The 23,505-nt window shown below is 34.8% G+C and overlaps 1 protein-coding gene across 5 annotated transcripts in view; it reads right to left on the reverse strand.

The window, feature by feature from the left end:
* The window catches only part of LOC122004881 (DExH-box ATP-dependent RNA helicase DExH7, chloroplastic-like), a 38,726-nt gene that overhangs the window by 13,838 nt on the left and 1,383 nt on the right, over positions 1-23,505 (reverse strand). For 4 of the 5 annotated variants that reach the window (XR_006118289.1, XM_042559719.1, XM_042559716.1 and 1 more), the window contains exons 2-19: positions 20,407-20,512; positions 20,013-20,197; positions 18,849-19,023; positions 18,370-18,776; positions 17,688-17,906; positions 17,298-17,409; positions 17,004-17,204; positions 15,652-15,731; positions 12,542-12,664; positions 11,419-11,505; positions 8,946-9,046; positions 7,595-7,652; positions 5,421-5,486; positions 2,825-2,907; positions 2,559-2,742; positions 2,168-2,320; positions 1,985-2,086; positions 1,735-1,887 (exon numbers count right to left, since the gene is read on the reverse strand). Coding sequence is in view for 4 of the 5 variants with exons in the window: in XM_042559719.1 (XP_042415653.1) it covers positions 1,735-1,887; positions 1,985-2,086; positions 2,168-2,320; positions 2,559-2,742; positions 2,825-2,907; positions 5,421-5,486; positions 7,595-7,652; positions 8,946-9,046; positions 11,419-11,505; positions 12,542-12,664; positions 15,652-15,731; positions 17,004-17,204; positions 17,298-17,409; positions 17,688-17,906; positions 18,370-18,776; positions 18,849-19,023; positions 20,013-20,197; positions 20,407-20,512 (2,595 nt within the window). In the remaining variant the exon portion in view is untranslated. The remainder of the gene's footprint in view (positions 1-1,734; positions 1,888-1,984; positions 2,087-2,167; positions 2,321-2,558; positions 2,743-2,824; positions 2,908-5,420; positions 5,487-7,594; positions 7,653-8,945; positions 9,047-11,418; positions 11,506-12,541; positions 12,665-15,651; positions 15,732-17,003; positions 17,205-17,297; positions 17,410-17,687; positions 17,907-18,369; positions 18,777-18,848; positions 19,024-20,012; positions 20,198-20,406; positions 20,513-23,505) is intronic. The other variant, XM_042559717.1, reaches the window with a different exon arrangement.

A 23,505-nucleotide genomic window follows, 5' to 3' on the forward strand; every position in this document is an offset into this window, starting at 1 on the left:
TCCTGACCAATCCATCAACGGTTGACACTATCTAGGACCATACCAGCTATAGGCATGAATAATGAACAAATGGCTTTAATTAACAATAGTAGATGCCCAGTAATATTTCAAACTTAGACGCGTGGTAATGGTGTTAAGTAATTACATCCCGTAAAGTATTCTTAACCTGCCCAAATCATAGTACATGTAGCAAAATTAAGTTATTGGAATAAATCAGATTATGAGTTCCTAGTTTGACTAAATAACAACATATTTAGTAAAAAAGATACTGGCATGGATAGAATAAGCCATAGTAACCACCAAGATTAAGTACGAAAAATATAAGAAAGATGATGTAATTGAGCAACAGAAGTAGGAAGCCACAATGGAAATTTTGGCTTTAGATTCAAATTTTCAAAACAATCCAGTAAAACTTCGTCATCTAAGGCAATGAAAATACAAATACCAAGACATTGCATTAAGGACAACCCCAACCACTCTTAACTTTCAAAATCACAAATCACTTGAACAGTTTCTTTCGCCTAAAATGAAATACTACAAACCATTGTATCCATCTATCCGAAAGCAGGTAACTAATCATTGTTGGAAATTGGAATATATGACGAAATCCTACAAATCATGAATGCATATTTTGCATGTGCTGCTAGGTAACAGATGTAATTAAAGTTTGATGAGTGCTCATAGGTAAAGCACCTAATTTAGAGAAGTCCGCCAGGGTACTGACTTCAAGTCAACCAATAAGCCTTGTGATTCACCTACGTCAATAGCACAGGTCATTGGGAGTTGACTCCACTGGTCAATAACCGGAAATTTTAGACACACCTTGATTTCTTTGTGCTACATAAAGAACATATTGTAATAGAGGATAGGAAGAAAAGAAAAAAACCAAGCTAGATGATTGATGTGTTATTAAATATTTTTTTAGTCATAAGAAAACACCATAAGATACCCAAAGCTCCAAATTTCAAAATAAACCCATAAAAGTTAACATCAACGTGCTTTCAGCATCTTTCTGCATGGGTGCCTACTTCTAGATGGTGTTACACATCTCTACATTGATGTTGAATGGTACAGTTTGTCCATTTCACAAGATATGGAATGGTATTTTGATCATTGAATCAAATGAGCTTCTTAATAGAGCTTATTGTGAATTAATCAAGAGCTCAACTGCAGAATTGGTTAGAAAGAATGTAAAATTTTGCAAGAAGATGAAGCAGTATGCCATGGAGTGGTGAAAGGGAAATCTCCAACGGCCATGTGATAAGGAAAATAAAATCATGTTACAAGTTGACTGCAGTTAAGGGTGAGAAACACAAACTAATCCATGTATTACTGATCCATACAAGCTAATAGAGCATGGAAACAAGCCATTGCATACTTGATTCATGTTTTTACCCAATTCACACTTATTTAACTATCCTATTGCCTTGGATGCAAAACACAAAATTTCAGATACCAAAAACTGAATGATGTACCTATCAGAACATTATAGTATAGGATAGGATACACATCAAATAGTTTGGTATTGGACCAAGAGTTTAGATCATCTCTGAACCATCAGAAAAACTTTGAACTCTTACAATAAGTTCTATTAATCTTTCAGAAGTCAAGAAGCCCAAAGACAATAATGAAACTATCGACAAGGTGATGCAATTAGAAATAACTTAAAAGACAATAGCAAATGATGTAACAAGATAATCAACAACATGACACATAAAGCACAGTGAAAGATACCTTACGAATATTCTGAGGCGGGGTCAAAAACACCTTTTTTTGGTCCAGAGATGAAAGAGAAGAATGAAGAGGTAGAATCCAATCAGAGGACACTCCTCCAAACTGAAAGGAAGCAGTTAGCATATCTACTAGCAAGTCAATTTCTGCAACTCCCTGTTAGCAATCATGTCAACTAGTAAAGAGATACAAGAATAAAAATTAAAGACATCATTGTAAATGGAGAATATGGAGTATATTCCAAATAACATACTGGAAGAAAGACAAGAATAGCACCCATGGGATAATTCTCATCAATGAAGCATATCAAATCTTCAAGAAGGTCAAAGTCAATTACATCTTCATTTAAATGCTTCTGCAAAGAAGAATTCAGTATGACAACAGCAACGTTCATTAAACTAAAGCACCAATTACATTCCAATAAACCAAATTTTACCAGATTTTTGCAAGTTTTCTCGCTGTATGATGTGTATTGATCAGGCAAATAATGGGGATTAACATAATCTTCAGAAAGTAAAGACTCATCACCCCAAGAAGATAAAACTACATTTCTTTTTCCTCTGTGATTATCCACGACCTTGTTTTTTAGCTGTGCAACAAAGAGCAGTAAGAATCCAGATAATAAAATATTTCATTGAAATCTTCAAATAAATAATCAACTGTAACATCAATCCAAATCAAGTTGCTATGGCAAACAAAGTTGGAAAAACCTCATAAAAAAGCATTGGTGCAGAATTTGAAGATTGCAGGCAGTATAAAGAGTCTCATAACCTCATCACAAGATATACCTCCCATAATCTGAGTGGAGAAAACGAAAATTTCTTTACCTTATGTCTAGCTATTGTCATGGATGTTCCTGATGCTCTAGAATCTGACGCTAGACAATAGTTGAGTTTCTCATAAGCATCCTCAAGAAAGTAAGTTGAAACAGGATGTGTTCTTCCTTCTGCAATAATCACTGGGCAATGCCCAAAATACCTTGAGAACAAACTTGAATCAACTGTTGCAGACCTGAACAAGTAAACAAATAAGAAACAGGGCATGTTTACTTTACAAAGGAAATAAAATAAATGAAATGACATGAAGAAGATACATGAGAACCACTTTTAACTTTTGTCCACCCCGATCAGATTGCTTATCAATAAGGTTCTTCAAGACAATAAGTAAAAAATCAGCCTGAAAGAGAAATAAACAACCATAAGTTGCAAGTGAAAACTGTTAGAGGTGTTGCATTATTAAGAAGTTACAATTACATCTTGAATATTTTTTTTCTCCACTTAGTATCACAGTAGGTAGTCTAGGATTAGGATTTACGAAAATCCTCCCTTTTATGGGGAGGCCATTAGTTTAATATGACAGCACAACCTTGCCGGTCTTCACAATCATAAAAGTCATCATCTTTCTCCACCTATTTCAGGTCATTATCTCCTTTGCTCTTCTGTACTTGTATTCGCTATAATTCCTACCTCATCCATGAACTAACAATTAAGATCTACACTAAATACTGTAAATCTGCAGTAACCTCTGACAGCAAAGCCTGCCAATCAATTGAAGAAAAATTGTTGATATACAACAGTTTCCAGTAGATCAATAGAATGTGCCACTCAAACACACACACACACACACATCTTATGCTTCTTTCCCCCACCCTCAACAACCATCAGAGGACAAACCCAACCACCCCTGTGACCCAACCGATCCCCTAGCATCCACTAAAAGCAAAAGGTAAAATGCACGCTTCCACCAGATGTCCTAGAAGCCAAAGCATGATCCCCTCAGCTTCAGCTAGAACTAGTAGCGCATTCGTTCACTGCAAAAAAAAAAAAAAAAAAAAACTCCTGAGACATATCATCAGCTATTGTGCCCTCTCCAATTTCAGTCATCGTCTCCCCATGGTTCCATGTCATACCCAATTACCAATGGCAGTGCCAGCATGCAAAACATGGCCTGTTTTAGACCATGAAGCCCCATCACCCTGCACTCCCATCGTCAAACCATCCCAGTCATTCAGTACCTTCACAACCATAACTGCATACAGGTCTCAAAGCTAGCTTTAGCGTGCATTATCAACATTCCGTCGTCCTTTAGCACCTTAACCATTACTCTATGCATGTCTGAAACTTAGTTTGAATAAAGTGCACAAATATTCACACTTACTGTGTAGCAAGAGGGCTGAGCCATGAGAAGGATGAAACTCTTGATGATTAAATAAAGTGCACAAATATTCACACCTAGTCTGGAATTTTTTATCATAAAAATTAAACTATTATAAAAATGGCACTTACTTGAAAAAAAAACACAAGAAAAGGCTAATATTGAAGAGAGAGAGAGTGGTAAATTTTACAAAAAAAAACAAATGAAAAAAAGTAAATAAATGATGAGAGATCTACAGAATCTAATAATCCATGATCATACTATATGTTTCTCTCTTTCTCCAGTTTATCTCAAGTTGATGAACAGTTCAATTCTATCATTGCTCATTCATCTTGTGTATGATTTAAGAAGAAATAAGGGTCTATCTCTTTCAGCATCTCTTCTTAGACAATTAGTGTCAAATTTTGATTTGTCTCTCTTGACATCTTTGCCATCTTGATAAAATGATCAACAGCTTAATCTTCTCCCTGCATTTGTCCTCTATCAAAGTAATGATTGGAACCTTGATCTCATTTTTATCCATAACATTTTATTCATTGGTTGCAAATTTGAAAAAATAGATTAGTCATTAGTCTCTGTCATCTTACACAATTCTGTCTCAACCAGATGTCAACTTTCACATGGTCTCTCTCAATATCATTGCAACCTTATCTATATCATTCTACAACCACACAAGTTGTCATTTTATCCTTTCAAACTTTATAATGTGAAGACTGACACCAATTTCATCTACTATAGTCCAACCTTCAATCTAGAGCACTAAGTTGATATGCTTCTCATTTGTTGCACTAGTACCTTCATTTTTGTGACATGCTTGACATAGATAATATCAATGTTCCAACTTGGAGTTTTATAGATGAGATGATTGAGTTCTATACACATATTTGATATAGTAGTTCTCAAGTCTAAGAATAATACAATATTTTAACTCAGTTGACTACATTAAAGTTCATATTTCACTTAAAATTCATTGAAGCTCCCATCCATAGAAAAAAAATAGATCATGGTTGATGGTTCAGAATCTTGGACCAATAGAGACTAGGCTTGGAGCTTTATTGAGCAGTATACAGGAATTGACCATTCATGTTGATCGCCTGTTCAGAGCAGCAGGCAACTAACAATTATCCTTTAGTGAATATAAAAGAATAAAGCAAAAAAACCCATGGACATTAGATCGGGGCTTTCAAATCTTATCTTACCAACTATATACCACGAAGGGAAAAAACAAATTTGGTTCTTGAAAACGATATACCAAATTTGTATTCTCTAATATTGCCCTGTTTTATTCTGTTAGCTACTGGATGTTTCAAACATTTGGATGGTACTATTATTTAATAATCTAATCAGTCTGAAAACACTACATGTTCATCTTGACAATCTCTTCTTCTAACATTCTTTTTCATTAAGCTGCAATGAGAAAAGTATATTAGATTATACAAGATTACAAGCTAAAAAAAAATGAACACATGAATAGGTAGAAACCTAGAACTCAATAAGAACAATAAGAATATAGAACCATAAAAAGACAAACTTACCAAAAGTGATCTCTCATGAACTTCATCAACTATGACATGCGTGATTCCAGACAAGTTCTTGTTATCCTGTATGAACCGACATGCACAATGAGAACAGAATTGAATAGCTAAGTATGTTATATGAACTTGGGTATGATCATCTAATACAAATATTGATGGTGGTGTTGGATACATCAAATTACCCAGATCCATACTCATATGTGAGTTTGACTAACATAGAAAAAAGGACTTAGGGCTATAGGGAATACAAAATTTTAATTTTGATTTTGATTTTTAAAAAAATAGTTGGCATTGAAATAATTGTCAAAAAACCGTTTGGTGCATTGCTCTAATTTCTCCAATACTTTATGTACTATAGGTAACCATTTAAAAAAAAAAGAGTAAATTCCATATTTAAAACTCCAATAAACACTGAGAAAGGAAGTTCTCTTTGAACATTTTGTAATTGTTTTTTTTTCATTATTTGCTATTCATTATTGTTACAGAGAATTAATTATAAGTTAAATAAGAGTCACACTAACAAAATATGCATGTCATAGGAGAATACTAATAATTGCTCAACTGTTTTTCATAAATATGACTCTTTCATTTTAACAAATATAAAAAATCCTGTTCATTTAAAAGGAGACACCACTGGAAGTTAAAAAAAATACTTAGATGCTAAGAATGAAAAATAAATCATAGCAAAAAATATTCTTCTTTATTTCATAAAGAATATGCAATGGAAACACAATTTCCTCTCCAACCAAATAGCATTTCAATCAAATTGATACACAATTATTTTTGCTTTGATCTGCCAAGCGTGATTTTAAATTTTATGCTTAAAAATTGAAATCCATTTTTATTTCTCAACTTTTTTTTCTCAAGAAACACAAAAAATATTTAAAAAAAAATTCTCCCAAGAAGGCCTAATTGCCCATGCTCTCTTTTCTTTCAAAAATAAAGATAAAGGGAGAATAACTTGGAACGATTAAGGATGCAACTACACTAGTAATAAAAATATCAAAAGGGTAGAAAAGTTGCAAATACACCAAGGTCAAGAGGAGGTCTCATGCCCAATCAACTCAGCTGGAAGTCAAAAAGTTCCACTTGATTTTCTATTCCAACTACTTGACTAAACGAGTTCCCTGACTATAATGCAACTGAGCATGCATAGAATTTTATAGAAGCAATCATATCATACACTTAGATCCACGCCTATGTTAGATACTTATACCTGACTACAAGTAATATGAGATAAAATGGCTAACATAGTTTTTCATCACTTAACTTGGCACAAACCAAACCCTAGTATTAAAGCCACTCAAGAGGCTCAAGCTAATGTAGAGTGGGCCTAAGGCAGCATATATGACCATCATCGACATCATGTGGTCGAGTGTCACTAGGAGCAGGAAAAGAGGAAATACCACCAAAGAAGGAAAGAGAGATCAAAATTTAGGCTAGGGTCATTGTATAGATAGAGGGGGAAGAGCATGCAGAAGTGTTGTGAGCTAGATTTGCATGCTAAGGGGATCAACAAAGAAGGGCGAAGATGAGGAGGTCAAACTTCTATGGTGCAGTGGCATATAGGACTCTAACATAACAACTATTATCCCATGTGGGACTACACCTACATATAATAACACCCATATTAGTTTCAAAAAATCACTTTACAGTAGTCTGATTGTGCATTAAAATGGCATGTAATTTACTCATTATAATGTGGTATCCTCAATAATCTGATGTTATCTATAATTAATGGATTACATAATCTAGATTTTTTTATTATTTAAGAAAGAAATGGTATTGAGTAATTTTATTTTTTTGAAAAATCTATGCACTAAATAATACGATATCTTTCAATTTTTCAAAAAAATATCAGATTATATTATTTTGTATTCTTGCCCATATTCTAAAATGCATTACCTTTCAATAACAGTTATCCACTATTCTAATCCCACTGAATATTAAGATTTATGGTTTAGCCAAATCCGAATGCTAGAAATGATTTTAGATACACAAAAAAGCCAATAAGAATATTGATGATATTATGCCCAAAATTTCCAAAGAAAAATGTGAACATAATGGCATAGGAACCGACAGAATTTTTAAACAAAAAATAGGATGGATTCAAAAACTATATAAATGTCATGGATGCAAACAAATGCTAGTCCCAATTGATGAGCAAATCTTACCGATAGTTTACGAAGAAGGATTCCTGTTGTACAGAAGAGAAGTTTTGTCTTATCATTTCTGTAAAAAATACATGCAACAATAATATGAGGATCAAGATTTACCAATATAACAAAACAATTTGTAAAAGGATAATCACCATCATCAATAAATAAATAGTTTTGTAATATATTATCAAGAGTGGAATACAAATGGGTTGTATTTGTATCCACTCAGCTCACGAACTGAGTAGACCCTTTTCACCTCCAAATTTGTTAATTGGAGACTAAGACTTGGTTTACTTGGAGAGTTGGACTGATAACTAGGAGAAGGGAAAGGGAAAAACAACAACACAAAGAGGGGTATAAAGGATCCTGGTTCATACTCCATCCAGTAACTGAATACATTTTTGACAGATTTGAATGAATAGGTTATAGAATCAATAAAGAGACCAATTTGTGAAAGTATCGCATACACAAATAAAAAGAATTTATTATGAATATTGTTCTGAACAATTTCTTTCATCTGGCTTAATCTTGTTTGAAATAATGGTAGTTCACAGAACTATGCAACTACATCAAATTAGTGAAGAAGAATTTCAAACCCAGTTTACAAATTGACCTTCAAGAAGGTCCTTTAATTATGAAGAGTAGTACATTTTTCTATTTCTGTGATCATAAAGAATTTACACTATAGGGAATAGAATCTAAATAAGCAATAGTTTTGCAATTTGAATTGGCAGGTTGGCAGAACCTTTCTCATCCATTTCCTTTATTACCCGCCAATTAGCTATGTTTTTAACAAAAGCAGCATCATCTCATGCCTCTGCATAAATCAAGCAGCGATTTGTCCACAATTACATTGATTAATATTTAGAACCAACGTCTTTGGTTGCCGTGACATACACTAAAAGCAAGGTCCATCAAATTGGTTTCATTACCAAATTTTATAATGATTGTGCAACAAATAATTCTGTTAAGAACTTCAATTTTTACAATAATAGCGTATAAAGGGTTTGTCAAGTTGTGACTCATCTAAATTTTTGTAGTGCTAGCAGATAAAGTTTCACATATGAAATTCTTGCTTTTTTGAGGATCAGGACAAATATAGTGCAATCCAATTGAGTTGTATACATTGCCAATATATGGAGTGGTACACACAAATCACAGTTGTAAAGCAAAGAAAGGCACAGTACAATAAATTTGATAGTAACAAAATGATCAAATTCACAGAGAAAATTGAACTTTCTGAAAGTTTGAAAATGAAAAATACAGAACCAAGAATGTGACTCGTAAAAAATGAAATCTTGAATGATTTCAAGTTAATGTGCAAAGACAATGGATCAAAACTACAAAGATGTGCAATGTGCAGAACCTTGCAATGTCAAGGCGAACTTGATAGCCAACCAATGAACCATCACCACCAGGTGAAGGCTCACATCGCTCATCAGACACTCTTTCTGCTACAGAGATAGCCTACAAAATAGATAATACCTTCTAGAAATTGTACAAGAGAACATAATAAACAAGCCACATGAAATTAACATATAGGGGAAAAAAAGGAAAAACTGAACTTAAATTAAAATAAATATCTAGAAAACTGAAGTAATGTTATCACTAAAGGGGAAAAAAACGAAAAGATAGATGCTTGCAGAGGTGTATTAGTACCTTTCAGGATCAAAATAATAGGAAAAAAAGGATGTATCTTTGGTTCAGATGAATAAAAGCATTTCATGGCCTATTTGACTATGAAACAATTGCTAATCAAAACATTTCTAGTGTGCTTCACAACTAAACAAAATTCTGCAATACCATCTTGTACTAAATCTTGTGCTCAGTGCTGATATAGTCATACCCTTGTATTTAATTTAGTTCATTCATTTGAATTAACCTTAAAAGTTCAAACTTACAATCCTATTTATTATTTGATTGACCTGTTTGGGCTCAAATAAAGGTGATAGTGGGCGAAGGAAGCGACAACACTCAGCTTAGGCAATAGAAGGAAGTTGATTTAGGATCAATTCTATCTGAGATGGCATCTTTCTCTTACATGATCCAAATATGTTGTTGTTGAATTAGTTGTTAAACCCGATTATGTTGAGCAGCGCAGTTAGTGAATAGTGAGCAACATCAGATATGTTCAGGTGAGTCATAACCTACAACAAATTAGGGGGTTCAACCCTAGAGTGGAATTTTATGATTGGAGGTAGGATCCATGACTGCACACTTGTGTTCAGTCGAAATGTCTTCTGATGAATATTTTGAATTTGTATTGGGCTTTGGGTTACATTATTATTTGTTTCTGGATTTTGGTTCTATTAAATTGATGGGGGCTTTTCTGTGAAATATTTTCATGATTTCCAGGTACCACAGATGGTTGAATTAATACAGCAATCTAGGGTGTTTGTCAATAGAAGCTATTTTATGTTGTGGGAGAATTGTACTCGACTTGTTAGAGTTAGATGTGGTGTGGATCAAGCTTTGAAAGTTTGAGTCATATTGGAGTTTCAGCTTTTGACAGGAGCAATCGGTTTTAGTATCATGTATTTTGAGACTTATTTACTTGCACATATAAATTTATAACAGTAAAAAAGTCAATTTCCTTGAGAGTTGTAGTTATATATTAAATATAATATCAATTAGTTAAATATCTAATAAAACTAAATATGCAATTAAATATATAATTAATATAAATCTATATCCTTAATTAAAGGAAAGAGATGAAATTGTGGCTGCAACTCCACTGCACAATGCAACTACATACTAGTTAATCTACAGCCAGAATCACCATTCACGATGCTAAATCACAATGTCAGTGAGGCCACAACTTAGCAAAATTGCATCTGGCGATCACACATATGTCCTCCTCTGATATCTCTCAAGTCAACCACCCGACTCTTTAGTAGATATGTCGAGCACCTTGTTTGATGTCATTCAACCCAACTTGAAACTAGCAACATTGTTCTAGCATGGGTGGCACAGTTAGTTCACCATATGCCTCCCAGTTTCGTGTTTCAGCCAAATAACAGAGCGAAAATTTTCAACCATGCTGCCAAACATAGTTTGAAATTTCAAACCATAGTGTAGATGTTCTATTGATGCTTGACTACGAAGATACGTCTGAAATTTAGTGTTTATCTTATTCGAATTCCTCTCTTCAGTTTTTTTTTTTTTTTGCATGATAGATCTATAAATGAAAGATGCACAAAGATTAATTCTTGGACTTGAGAGCTAAATTTCATTGTTGACTTGTATATTCCTTGCATCACTTGATTGAAGAATGCTAGTTTCTCATGTTATTTTGGTCAAACTAAGGTATTTAATTTTTCATTGCCTAGTGTTTGTGGCTTAAAAATGTTAAATTGGTGGATCAAGATTGATGATTAAACTGTATGAAAATGGAATTTGGTGATGAGTTTGTGTGGACTTAATCATCTAATTAATTGGAAACTAATTGGAGAAATAGGAGGGGCATTCAACTTGACTCTAATTAACTCCTTGAATCTTCTTCTTGAATCATTAATTTATTCCAGAATTTTAACCTTAGACATTTTAAGATTGTGGCATTTTAGGTATTCAAATAATAAGGGAACATTTTAAGCAACATTTTGGTACATAAAAAAGGAAAGGAAAAGCTCAAATATATAGATTTGTAGCAAGAAAAATACAAGCTAAAAAGGTCACTAAGATCATAGGAAATAGAAATGATAATGCCATGATGAAGGGGCAGTGAAGACCTGTTTTTCCCTCGATGTCATCATTACAAGCATAATAGCAAGGCATCGATGCCTTACCAATTCAGGAAAAAGTATTTAGTGCAACCGACAATACATTATTAATGTTCTTACCGCTAATCTTCTGGGTTGAGTGCACACTATATTACAGCATCCACCCAGTCCTGATCGAATCATGTCATCCAAAATATATTGAGGAACCTACAAGGTTGCATAACTAGAAAATCCATCACATCAATGGTTCAATAATAATAGAAAAGAACACTGAAAGAACAAAGAAATTAAGTGGAGAGACAACCTAAAAAACACTTGTAAGTTGCAAGGTTTTAGAATAAGCTACATGAAGCATTGAATCCCCATATAGATCTTTATATAAGGTCCTAACTACAGAAATAATACTCACAGCCAACATAGCTGTAGGAATACAATTAATCTTGCCATATGAAGAATAGAATAATGATCCTTTTGTATCACACCTTAGCCATTTTTCTCTCAATCATAAAGCATGGTTCATCTAACAACTATTGAAAATACAAAAAAAAAGCAGTCAGGTGCATGAAGCTCCCACCAATGCAGACCCTAGGAAGTATGTATTGTACACAATCTTACCCTGCTTTGCAAGAGGTTGTTTCTGCTATGGGAATACAATTAATCTTACCAACCGAAGAATAGAATAATGATCCTTTGTATCACACCTTAGTCATTTTTCTATCAATCATAAAGCTTGGTTCATCTAACAACTATTGCAAATAAAGAAAAGGGTAGTCCAGTGCATGAAGCTCCCGCCAATGAGAGGTCCAGGGAAGGACTATTGTACGCAGTCTTACCTTGCTTTGCAAGAGGTTGTTTCAGAGATTCAAACCCGTGACCTCCAAGTCACATGGCAATAACCTTACTGTTGCACCAAGGCTCCCCTTCAACTATTGCAAATACAACAATCCTAAAATTATGACAAACAATAATACACTAAACTTGAACAAAAAAATGTTTTGTACATAAACCGTAGACAATAATATTAATAGCTTTAGTGAGACGGAACTCTAAGTATTTCTTTAAGAAAATTATGGTGGTATATTTTGGCTGTAGTTTTCCTTTTCGACCCAAAGAAAAATTGCATTATTGTGAAGGTTAATACATTAACTCATTAAAAGGTTTGTGTGCTTATTTGTTGTCCCACTACTCATGCTGGTGAGATGAAAATGATTTTTGTATCATATAGACAAATTTCTTGACCTACCTGTGTTGTTTTTCCACAGCCTGTTTCCCCGCAAACAACAATAACATCATTCTCAACTAGCAACTGTAGAATATTACTTTTAAACTTAGAAATAGGTAACGAAGATCTAGCTTCCAGCATTTTCTGCATGAAAAATATATAAACTAAATTAAAAGATCGAATATATAGTCTATATTCAAAACATGAAGTTAAAACTGTAACATTTAACCATTGATCAACAAGTGATAATGAACAAAAATTGGCACCATGAGTATTACATTGTTGGGATCCATAAATATAGACCACTAGAGGATAGTGAATGATGAGAAGTTAGTTGCTGATATGGAACATGCAATGTTCGATGTTAATGTTTTACACTACATTAGAGGGAAAATAAGAGATGTTGTCACAAACCTTGCTAGAATCAAATCATGATCACCTAAATGGTTGATGCAGCCAGGTTCCACAACCTTGCCTTCTGCCTTTCGATTGATGGGATTGAGAGTTGATGTTGGTCCTTATTGTTGGTGCAATTTCTCTAGGTCAAGGTTGACCAGGTTAACTAAGCTTGAGCTGGTTCAAGTTTGAGTCTTTATGTTTGAGTTTCGATGTTTGACAATGTATGGAGGTTGCAAGTGCAATTGCCCATTTGGAGAGATTGTTAATAGCATTTCTCCTCTGGTCAATGTTTGACCAGTTTGGTGTGAAGAAGAGTCAAGTAGGTCAAGATTGACCGGATACTTGACTGGAAAGTCCTAACTGGAGGTTAGGCAAGGGCAAGTCCAACGGGGAGGTTGACAGAAGGAAAATCATAGTGAGTGAAGCAAGGTGAGAGTGAGTGAAGCCGGACATAAGGAAAATCCTGTAAGTGAAGTCAGGTGAAAAGCCCTAGTGAGTGAAGCTAGGAAGGTGAAAAGCCCTAGTGAGTGAAGCTAGACAGTTGAAAAATCCTGATGAGTAAAGTCAGGTGAAAAGCCCTAATGAGTGAAGCTAGGCAGATGAGAAGTCCTGATGAGTAAAGTCAGGCAGTTGGAAAATCCTGGTGAGTGAAGCTAGGCAGAAGGAAAATTCTGGTGAATGAAACCAGGTGAAAGTCCTAGTGGGTGAAGCTAGGCAGTGTGATAGTCTTGGTGAGTGAAGTCAGGCATGTGGAAATCTAGGTGCGTTAAGATTGACCAGGCACCTTGTGATTGGAAGTCCAAGTAGGTCAAGGGCTTGACCGGATACTTGACACAAGGAGAAAAGTCCAAGTGGATCAAAGGATTGACCGGACACTTGGTGAAGAAATCCCAGCAGATCAAGGTTGATCAGATGCTAGGTAAAGAGGAGTTTCAACGGGTCAAGATTGATCGGATGTTGAGTAAAGAAACCCTAGACTTCGGTTGGGAAGTTAAGGTTTGGTAATCGACTAGGTTAGTTGATTATCATAGCTTAAGCGACTAGGATAATCGCTTAAGCTTGGAATCGCGAGAAAGGCTTCCCAATTGATTGGTCTAATCGATTAGACACCATAAGCGATTAGGGTAATCACTTACGGTGCCTTTATGCTTCGAATAGAATGGTTCTGTCCGTAGCTTAAGTGATCAAGTTGATCGCTTAAGATATGTCTCGCAATCGAATTAGAATGTTGTTGAATAGATCTGGCTAATCGATTTAACAATGTCTAATTGACTAGGGTAGTCAATTAAAGTTGAAAATATAGTCGTTAATGCAAGTTGCTGATATGATAATCGATTAAGAGGATGCTTAATCGATTAAGGTGCCAACGGTAACCCTAGAAAAGGATTTTTCGAGCACTATTCTCAGTAGCACTTACACGATTCTTCTCCACACATTTTGTCAGATCTTGAGCTTTGGAAGACAAGTGTTGTAGCACTTTCCAACTGGTCCAGAGGCATCCACAAGCAACAAGAGATCAAGCAAGAAGAGGTTTTGAGTTGTATTTTTACATTTACTTCTGGTTTAGAGTTGTATTCTTGTTCTTGTGTTGTACGAGGCTTCTCCGCCTCCGGTTGTTCCGAGAAAGAGTTGTTTCCATAGTGGAGAGTGCATCGTGTGTGAATCCTTGGATTAGTCACCTCTTCTTGAGGTGGATACCAAGTAAATCTACTTGTTAGCATTGGAGAGCTTGACTTTGATTTTATCCACTGCACATCATCATCGACAAAGCGCGAGAAGCTATTCACCCCCCTTCTAGCTCCAAAGTGACCCAACAAGCTGTTCGAAGCATAAAGGCACCGTAGACCACTAGAGGATAGTGAATGATGAGAAGTTTGTTGCTGATATGGAACATGCAGTGTTCGATGTTAATGTTTTACACTACATTAGAGGGAAATAAGAGAGGGAAAATAAGAGATGTTGTCACAAACCTTGCTAGAATCAAATCATGATCACCTGAATGGTTGATGCAACCAGATTCCACAACCTTGCCTCCTGCCTTTCAAATGAGAGGATAGAGAGTTGATGCTGGGTCCTTATGTCCGAGATGTTTAAGTTGTTGAGGTCTTAAAGCACTTATGTGAAGATAGTGAATTTGCCTACGTGGTTAGTCATTTTAGATTAATTGAGAGGCATAGCATATTGGTACTAGAGCCAACCTTGCAGTAAAAGGCTATGGGAAAGGACCAGGCTAAAAGCCCAACTTAAGGTCCAGCTGGGCATCAAAGGAAAGGAGAAATGAAACATGCCTTACTAGGAGCAGATCCATGACTACCTGATTTACGTAGCCGGGTTCAGATGCTGAGAGTGAGCGATGAAGGGTGGCTTCTCCAGCCCACATGCCTATATCAGAGAGATCTTGTAGCCTAAATAGGAAGAGAGCATCTCCAACCAAGTCATTTTGAATGAATCAGTACCAATAAGAGAGGCCCATTACTAATTTGTATTTTGGTATTGTCACTATAACAGTTAAAAGTTCCTTTCCAAAAGTGAGAAATGGAAAATAGGATAGCAATAAAAAATTTGCACAAAAAACAGATACCATATAAGACTTTGCAATTATGAGCATAGAACATAAACCTAAGATGAGTTAATTACTAACTTGGAGGGCCGCATTAGCAAAGATCCTATACAGAAATAACAGATAACTCATAGAATAGCAATTAAAAGAAACTGAAGGAAGAAGGGTATACCATATACTTGGGCTGTGTCATTTTATTTTCAAGTTCCTTTTTCAAAAAGATGCTTTCTAACTGTTCAGGACCGATGATTCCTGCAAAAGAAAACAAGAGATAAATCAAGCGATAATAGTCAGTTAAATAGAATTTTTAAGTATTTAAGCAAGCCAGCCTCACACCAACAAGGTAATAATATAAAAACAGAAATTGAAATTACAAAAATGAAACAGGAAAATTTTGCGCCCCCCCCCCCCCCAAAATGATCCAAAGTCAATGGTCGTTGGTGAATTTTATAGATGATGCTTACCAACATTGTAACATTTGAGAACATGAAAATGTAAAATAGTCGTGAAAATAAATATGTAAAATCCTAATGGGCAGAAAATTTGTTTGTAAATAAATGAATGTGCAGACCCAACAATATCAGAACTGCATCAATCAAATTTTAGATTTCATAACAATTAAGTAAGAAAAGAGAAGGATATAAAAAAGACAACCAAAATAATAGTATACGGAAGGGTTGACTGTCATAACCTACTGATTTTCTTGATATTCACCTCATAAATAATAGTATATGGAATATGTTCGTTGATTTATACTCAAATTTTAAGGATTAGATCAAGGCATTGCATTATCGTGCTACGAGTCATGCAAAGATTTCATCTTATTGTTTACTATGTCACTATCCCATTTGTCCCTTATGAAAATTGGTCAAGATCATACTACCTTGAAAATAAAACATTAGTTTCTATAGCACCTATAATTGGCAACACAAGGTGAAACCCTCACCTTGGCTCCCCTCCAAGGTGGCCCCCACTGTTTGGAAGGGAGGTAAATCACAGAGGATTTCACCCAACAACAGTAGCGTATGCAAGGAGAGGTTGAGGCAATCAGTAGGGCATTTCGCTCCAGCTGGGAATCGACCTAGGTCTATTGGCAACAACATCCTTGCATGAACCAACTGCGCCAGACCATGGGGGCAAATAGTTGTATGAGCCTATAGAACATATCATGTTCAAGTAAGGTCGTAAAAAGAATTATAGAACCTATAATTGCATCTACAACAAAGAGACTTCTAGTAACTACTGGATGCGTTTTAGAAAGAAGATTTAAAGCTAGTTAAGAGTCTATTCTAAACTAATACTGGCATAAAAAATAAATAAAAGAAATTGAAATGCAGCTAAAGGCCCAAAAGTTGTCAATGGTTCTAGGATAAAAAATACAAAGAGAATGTAGTCCATTATAATTAAACTACATTGTGTGAAAAAAGAAGAAAATAGATGCACAAGATCAAAAAAATCAATTAATTTACTGTCATTGCTAATATACCAAACACAATGTGATGGCCCTTTCTTGGATACCAGTACCTGTATTAACTGAAAGTTTTTCATCAGCGACTGCACTAGGAGGATCAGTTACCATCTGTAGAATGTTTCCTTCAGTGAAAATTTCACTGTTGGACATTCTTTTGGCCTCACTTGGAGTCATCCGCAGTGAATTCAACAATGAATCTACAAAGCCTATTCGACGGGCATCCTCATCATCTTCCACATTGGTTGGAAGTTCGCCTACAGAAAAATCCAAAATCATTTTGAAACAAGTAAAGAATGACAAAATAGAAACAAAAAATAGAAACAAAAAATGCAAGATGTTTATTATACCATTTTGCCAAATCAAAATAAATGAAGAGTATGGTTCCAAGAGCATGTGGCAAAGCGGAAGATCAGGGAAAAGTTGGCAAAGTGCAAATGATGCTACTTTATTTTGTGCATCCTACAAATAAAAAAATTGAACTTCAGAAAAGTTACTGAAAATAGAGCATATGATGCAGTCTGAAATCATCAGATATGCAAAAGGGTTTGCGTCAAAGTACATAAATCATAAGAAAAGAATAATTAGGTGGTATTAATGGATCACACGACAAAGAGAGAACAAAACATTAAAGAAGATTGATGCCTGGGAATGAAGCCAAACTTTCTAATTCAGGATATTACATATGAATTGATGCACAAAAGCCAATTAGACTGTCACTTCAGATTTCAAATTTGCACCTCAACAGATTTTGAAGATTCCCCATTATCAGGAAACTGGATAGAAATCAAGCCTCCAGCCTTCCGGCTCTTCCCCCGGCCTCTTGCTGTACGTAAGATACTCACAGAATATTGGAATTTGTCCTCTTTGCCAGATAATTTTGCATATTTGGGTGGCTCCCAACCTAGTTTCTGGCAAAGCTTTTGTAGAACAGCCTTAGGAATTTTTCTAGAATCTCCCTGTGAACAAGAGAATGTTTCAGAGTGAAGCACAACTTGAAGACAAGAGTATGACATTCCATGTTTTTTAAATCATAACACAGAAACATCGAGTTGTTTAAATTGTGATTGTGGTAGGAGAGCCCAGAACATGAGTCAAATTGTGGCCCACCTCTTTTTCATATTAATAAGTTCATCTTGATGGTCAACTAATAGCATATTGCATATCTTGTGGTACCTTGCAATTCATTCAGTTGTTCAAATATAGTCCAGGGTGAGCTAGATGCAACTTTAAGCATAAATGCAAAAATTGTAAAAAAAAAAAATAACTTATTTCCAATAAAAGTGATGGCTATGAAAAATCAGAATGCACACAACCATAATCAAACAAAGATAATGATAATGATTTGGTGAGAAATTTAAGATGCATGATTTTATGCGGAAAAAAATAATTAGAATGCTAAATTTAACCTAACTAATTTACCTTCATCCAGATGTCATCAATGCTTCCAAGATTGTGTCTGTAAGCAAACTCCGACAAATTTTTTTTCTTTTGTTGTAATATTTCTGGATATAACGTAGAACTGGAAGAAGAATCTTCAGAAAAAAGGTTATCAAGTTCTAACTCCTCTATATCCTTTTCAGCTTCATTTATAGGGTCTGCTTGGAGATTAGTAGAAGAGTCAACATCTTTCAACATATACACCTCATCTCCATCTGAATCAAATTCCTGTTTGGTATCAAACTCAGCAGGCTGATCCAAAACTCTATTATTGTCTGGCACATTTAACTCAGTGAGTACAGAAAATGTAGAATCACATGTAATCTCCTCAACAGATTTAGTTGTAGATTCATCTTGTAATTGATCCATCAAAACCTCATTAGAATAGCCTGTTGAGAAATAGTCATATTAGATCAGAGGTAAAGAATTTCAACCAGATACACAAGAATATGGTACAAAACCTAGCAAAGAAAGTTCTTGCTTAAGTTTGTTTATAAGATTGCCAAATTCTTTTTGACTTGTTTTGTCTCCCTTCTGCTTTGCTTCTCTTGCACCCAACCATGCTTGATGATATTGCTGAAGAACAGAGTCAGCATGAAAGTTTGGATCATCCTCCTGAGATCTTGTTTGCATCAGCTGTCATATGCATAGTAAGGCTTAAAACAGGGGAGTTTTCTGATGTACAAACATATACATCGGTAAATTTTAGTCTGAAGCACAGATATATTCAACCATTTTGGATCAGAAACATTTGGACAAAAGTCACAAACTTAAACTGTTTGAAGAAATATATCACTCTGAATTTACAACCAAACAAAGCAGGGTACAAGAAACCATTGGTTATAAATTTAGAAGAAAAAAGATTGCTTAACTATGAAAAAATAGTGTATAATTAGTGAAATCTAAAGAATTTGTTTGACTAGGTCCCCTTAGAAGAGAAAATTTAAAAATGACATTAACCAACCAAACAAAGATTTTTTTTTTTCATAAGTAGCTCCTAAAGGCCAATTCTTGTACTCATTATTTGTGATATACTATTTTACTTACCAATATATATATATTCACTCCCTTTTAAATCATACAAAGAAAACAGACAGTTTTTTGTGAACAGCGAGACAAAATCATTATGTAAATATTCTCATTATATAAGAAATGAAAAAACGTATGATAGGATATATGAGCATCAGAAATGAGAGTTTAGCAAAACTCAACCATTGAAATCCCTACAGGTCCATACATAGGGCTTGGGTGCAGACAGTGAAACCTTAATACATTTTATAAGAAACCCAAATGGGCATGAAGATCTAAGAAAGCAATTTACAATGAATATGATATTGATTATAGAACATATTATTCAATTCAAAACCAACAAACATAAACCCCTATTCAGAAATTCACATGACAATAAACTAAATAAAAAGCTATGAGACTTGTGCTACCAACCTTTGACTGCATGTGCAGTGTACATTTATTCAGTACATACTAAATAGATAATTAAGTTGATCTCAAGTTATTCATGAAAAAATCTAAACATAAAAGATTCAAAGCAGCATACTATTCATGATTGACTCATTGTACCAAATACTTGTCAACGCGCTATGTCGAGCATTGACAAACCCGATTACCTCTTGTTCTCGTTCCAAGTACTGTTGTATCCATTCCTTCTGTGAAGATTTTCCTATATCCAGTGACAATTCATCTCGCTTCGCCTTAATTCCCAAAGAAGATTTAGGTACATGTTCTAGCTCACGTTGCTGAGGAACCCAGTCTTCCCGAGCAGTAGATATGATTTTAACTGACCTTTCTGTCCCTACATTAGAAATGAGCAATGCGTACTAAATATCTCAGGCATTATGATCTCTATAATTAAGAAATGACAGTACATGAAACTTTTGAAGATATTAATGATAAGTTAACCTTGTCTAATTATTCATTAAGAAACTCAGAATCTAATTGCTAACTATCTGATAGAATTCATTCTGGTCAAAATTTTAAAAGGCATAATGTACAAAAGCTTACCATCAAGATTAGATGTATCAAAACCACTGGAGAATTTTATTGGAAGCTCGTGTCCAGGAAGATTAAAACATAACCAATCCAGAGCATTCTCAAACACCGCCCTTTCCTACATCCAGAAAATTGTATCTCAGCCCCTATTGATAAAGCAAGATAAATTTTTCTTGTTTTTAACAATATTGGTTTAAATTCAAGAATCAAAGGTTCAAGAAAATCCAAATGTGTTAACCCCTGCTTTCCTACATATGTTGATGGCTAAATTTCATGAATGGTCCACCAGTTTACCAGAGCATGTGTTTTGACATGGTGCTGAAGAATTTATGTATATATCCCTATGGAGTTGACAGATAGCTTAATTCCAGAAACCGCAGAAAATAAATTCAGTCCCAATCTACTAAAGGAGAGGTGTAGCAACATTTCCTCATACCAAGAACAGATAACTTCAACACAATGGACTTTTCCCTCAAGTAATCATTTCTATAAAGTTGCTTCTAACAAGTGGATAAAAGAATATTTCAATCTCAATGGAGTGAAAAAAATTCATATTTACTTGAATAAAGGGGATCAATAACCATCATAAAGAATGTGGATTGACTGTAAACTATTGACATTTTTATTTCTTCTCCATCACATGGAATAATCTTGGATTGTTAGCAAGTCCTTGAAATAAGCAACTGTGACAAATAAATCTGCAGTTGCAGAAACGACATAGACCTGTAGAATTGAGATGTTGAATAAAGCTGATTGAATTAATGTTGCTAAAATAACCCCTTCGCCAGTTCTGATCTCATATAGCCATGGTAAAGTGTTTTTTGGACAAATTCCACAGGCATGTTTATCCAACCAAAAACCAAAAATGAGTCCCCAACCTAGGTTCCGTTTCATTCAAATGCATTAAATGTCCCTGAAAGCAGACAAATCTCTCCAAACAGTGGACCAGGATAGAAGTAGCAGAACAAGAACCATGCAGACCGCTAAAATAAGTCTTGATATCAATTGGTTTATCGATTTTAGAACCAAGAAGGTTGATTTTCCATCGCCATGCAGGTAGTTGGGTGTCCAAGAGTAACTCGACAAGCAATCAAAAATTTATATACATAGATTCCATAGAACGACACTAGTACATAGCAGATGACTCAAATCTAACTAGGGCTTGAGCCTTGAAGTTTAAGAAAACCAAATACCCTAACCTAGAAATAGTTTCCAATCAAGACTTGGAGAAAGTCAATGAGGATAATTCAATACCTCGTTAAATTGACTTGTGCGTCCAAGAGCAACTTGTGAAGCAATTGAAAATTTTTATACCTAAGATTCCAAAGAACGACAAAGTCACCAGCATAAAACAGATGACGCAAATCTGACTAGGCATGAGCCTTGAAGTTTAAGAAAGTCAAGTAGTACTCTAGCCTACAAATAGTTTCCAATCAAGATTTAGAGAAAATCAATCGGAGTAATTCAATGTCTCATTAAATTAATTTGTGCATCCAAAAGCAACTTGTGAAGTAATCAAAAATTTCTATACCTAAGATTCCAAAGGATGACACCGTCACTAGCATATAACATCTAACTGGGGTTTGAGCCTTGAAGTTTAAAAAAGCCTAGTACCCTAACCTAGAAATAGTTTCAATCAAGATTTAGGGAAAGTCGATCAAAGAAATTCAATACCTCGTTAAATTAACATGTGAAGCAATCGAAAATTTCTATACCTAAGATTCCAAAGAATGACACCGTCACTAGCATATAACATCTACTGGGGTTTGAGCCTTGAAGTTTAAAAAAGCCTAGTACCCTAACCTAGAAATAGTTTCAATCAAGATTTGGAGAAAGTCAATCAAAGAAATTCAATACCTCGTTAAATTAACATGTGAAGCAATCGAAAATTTCTATACCTAAGATTCCAAAGAATGACACCATCACTAGCATATAACAGATTATGCAAATCTGACTAGGGTTTGAGCCTTAAAGTTTAAGAAAGTCAAGTAGTATGCTAACCTAGAAATAGTTTCCGATCAAGATTTGGAGAAAGACAATTGGAGTAATTCAATGCCTCGTTAAATTAACTTGTGCGTCCAAGAGCAACTTGTGAGGCAAATGAAAATTTCTATACCTAAGATTCCAAAGAATAACACTGTCACTAGCATATAATAGATGATGAAAAATCTGACTGGGGCTTGAGCCTTGAAGTTTAAGAAAGCCAAGTAGTACCCTAACATAGAAATAGTTTCCAATTAAGATTTAGGTAAAGTCAATCAGAGTAATTCAATGCCTCGTTAAATTAACTTGTGCGTCCAAGAGCATCCTGTGAAGCAATCGAAAATTTCTATACCTAAGATTCCAAAGAATAACACCATCACTAGCACATAATAGATGATGCAAATCTGACGGGGGCTTGAGCCTTAAAGTTTAAGAAAGCCACGTAGTACCCTAACCTATAAATAGTTTCCAATCAAGATTTGGATTAAGTCAATTGGAGTAATTCAATGCCTCGTTTAATTAACTTGTGCGTCCGAGAGAAACTTATGAAGCAATCAAAAATTTCTATACCTAAGATTCCAAAGAACGACACAGTCACTAGCATATAACAGATGACCCAAATCTGACGGGGGCTTGAGCCTTGAAGTTTAAGAAAGCCAAGTAGTACCCCAACATACAAATAGTTGCCAATCAAGATTAGGAGAAAGTCAATCAAGAGTAATTCGATGCCTCATTAAATTAATTTGTATGTCCAAGAGCAATTTTTGAAGCAATGGAAAATTTCTATACCTAAGATTCCAAAGCATGATATCGTCACTAGCATATAATAGATGATGCAAATCTAACTGGGGCTTGAGCCTTGAAGTTTAAGGAAGTCAGGTGGTGCCCTAACCTAGAAAATAGTTTCTCAATCGGAGTAATCCAATGCCTCACTAATTTGACGAGTGTGTCCAAGAGCAACTTGTGAAGCAATCGAAAATTTTTATGCCTGAGATTTCAAAGAACAACACTAGTATATAGCAGATGATTCAAATCTGACTAGGGATTGAGGCTTGAAATTTAAGAAAACCAAGTAGTGCCCTAACCTAGAAATAGTTTCCAATCAAGATTTGGAGAAAGTCAATCGGA

The sequence above is a fragment of the Zingiber officinale genome, chromosome 7B (genome assembly GCF_018446385.1).
Source record: "Zingiber officinale cultivar Zhangliang chromosome 7B, Zo_v1.1, whole genome shotgun sequence".
In the NCBI taxonomy this organism is placed as follows: Eukaryota; Viridiplantae; Streptophyta; class Magnoliopsida; order Zingiberales; family Zingiberaceae; genus Zingiber; species Zingiber officinale.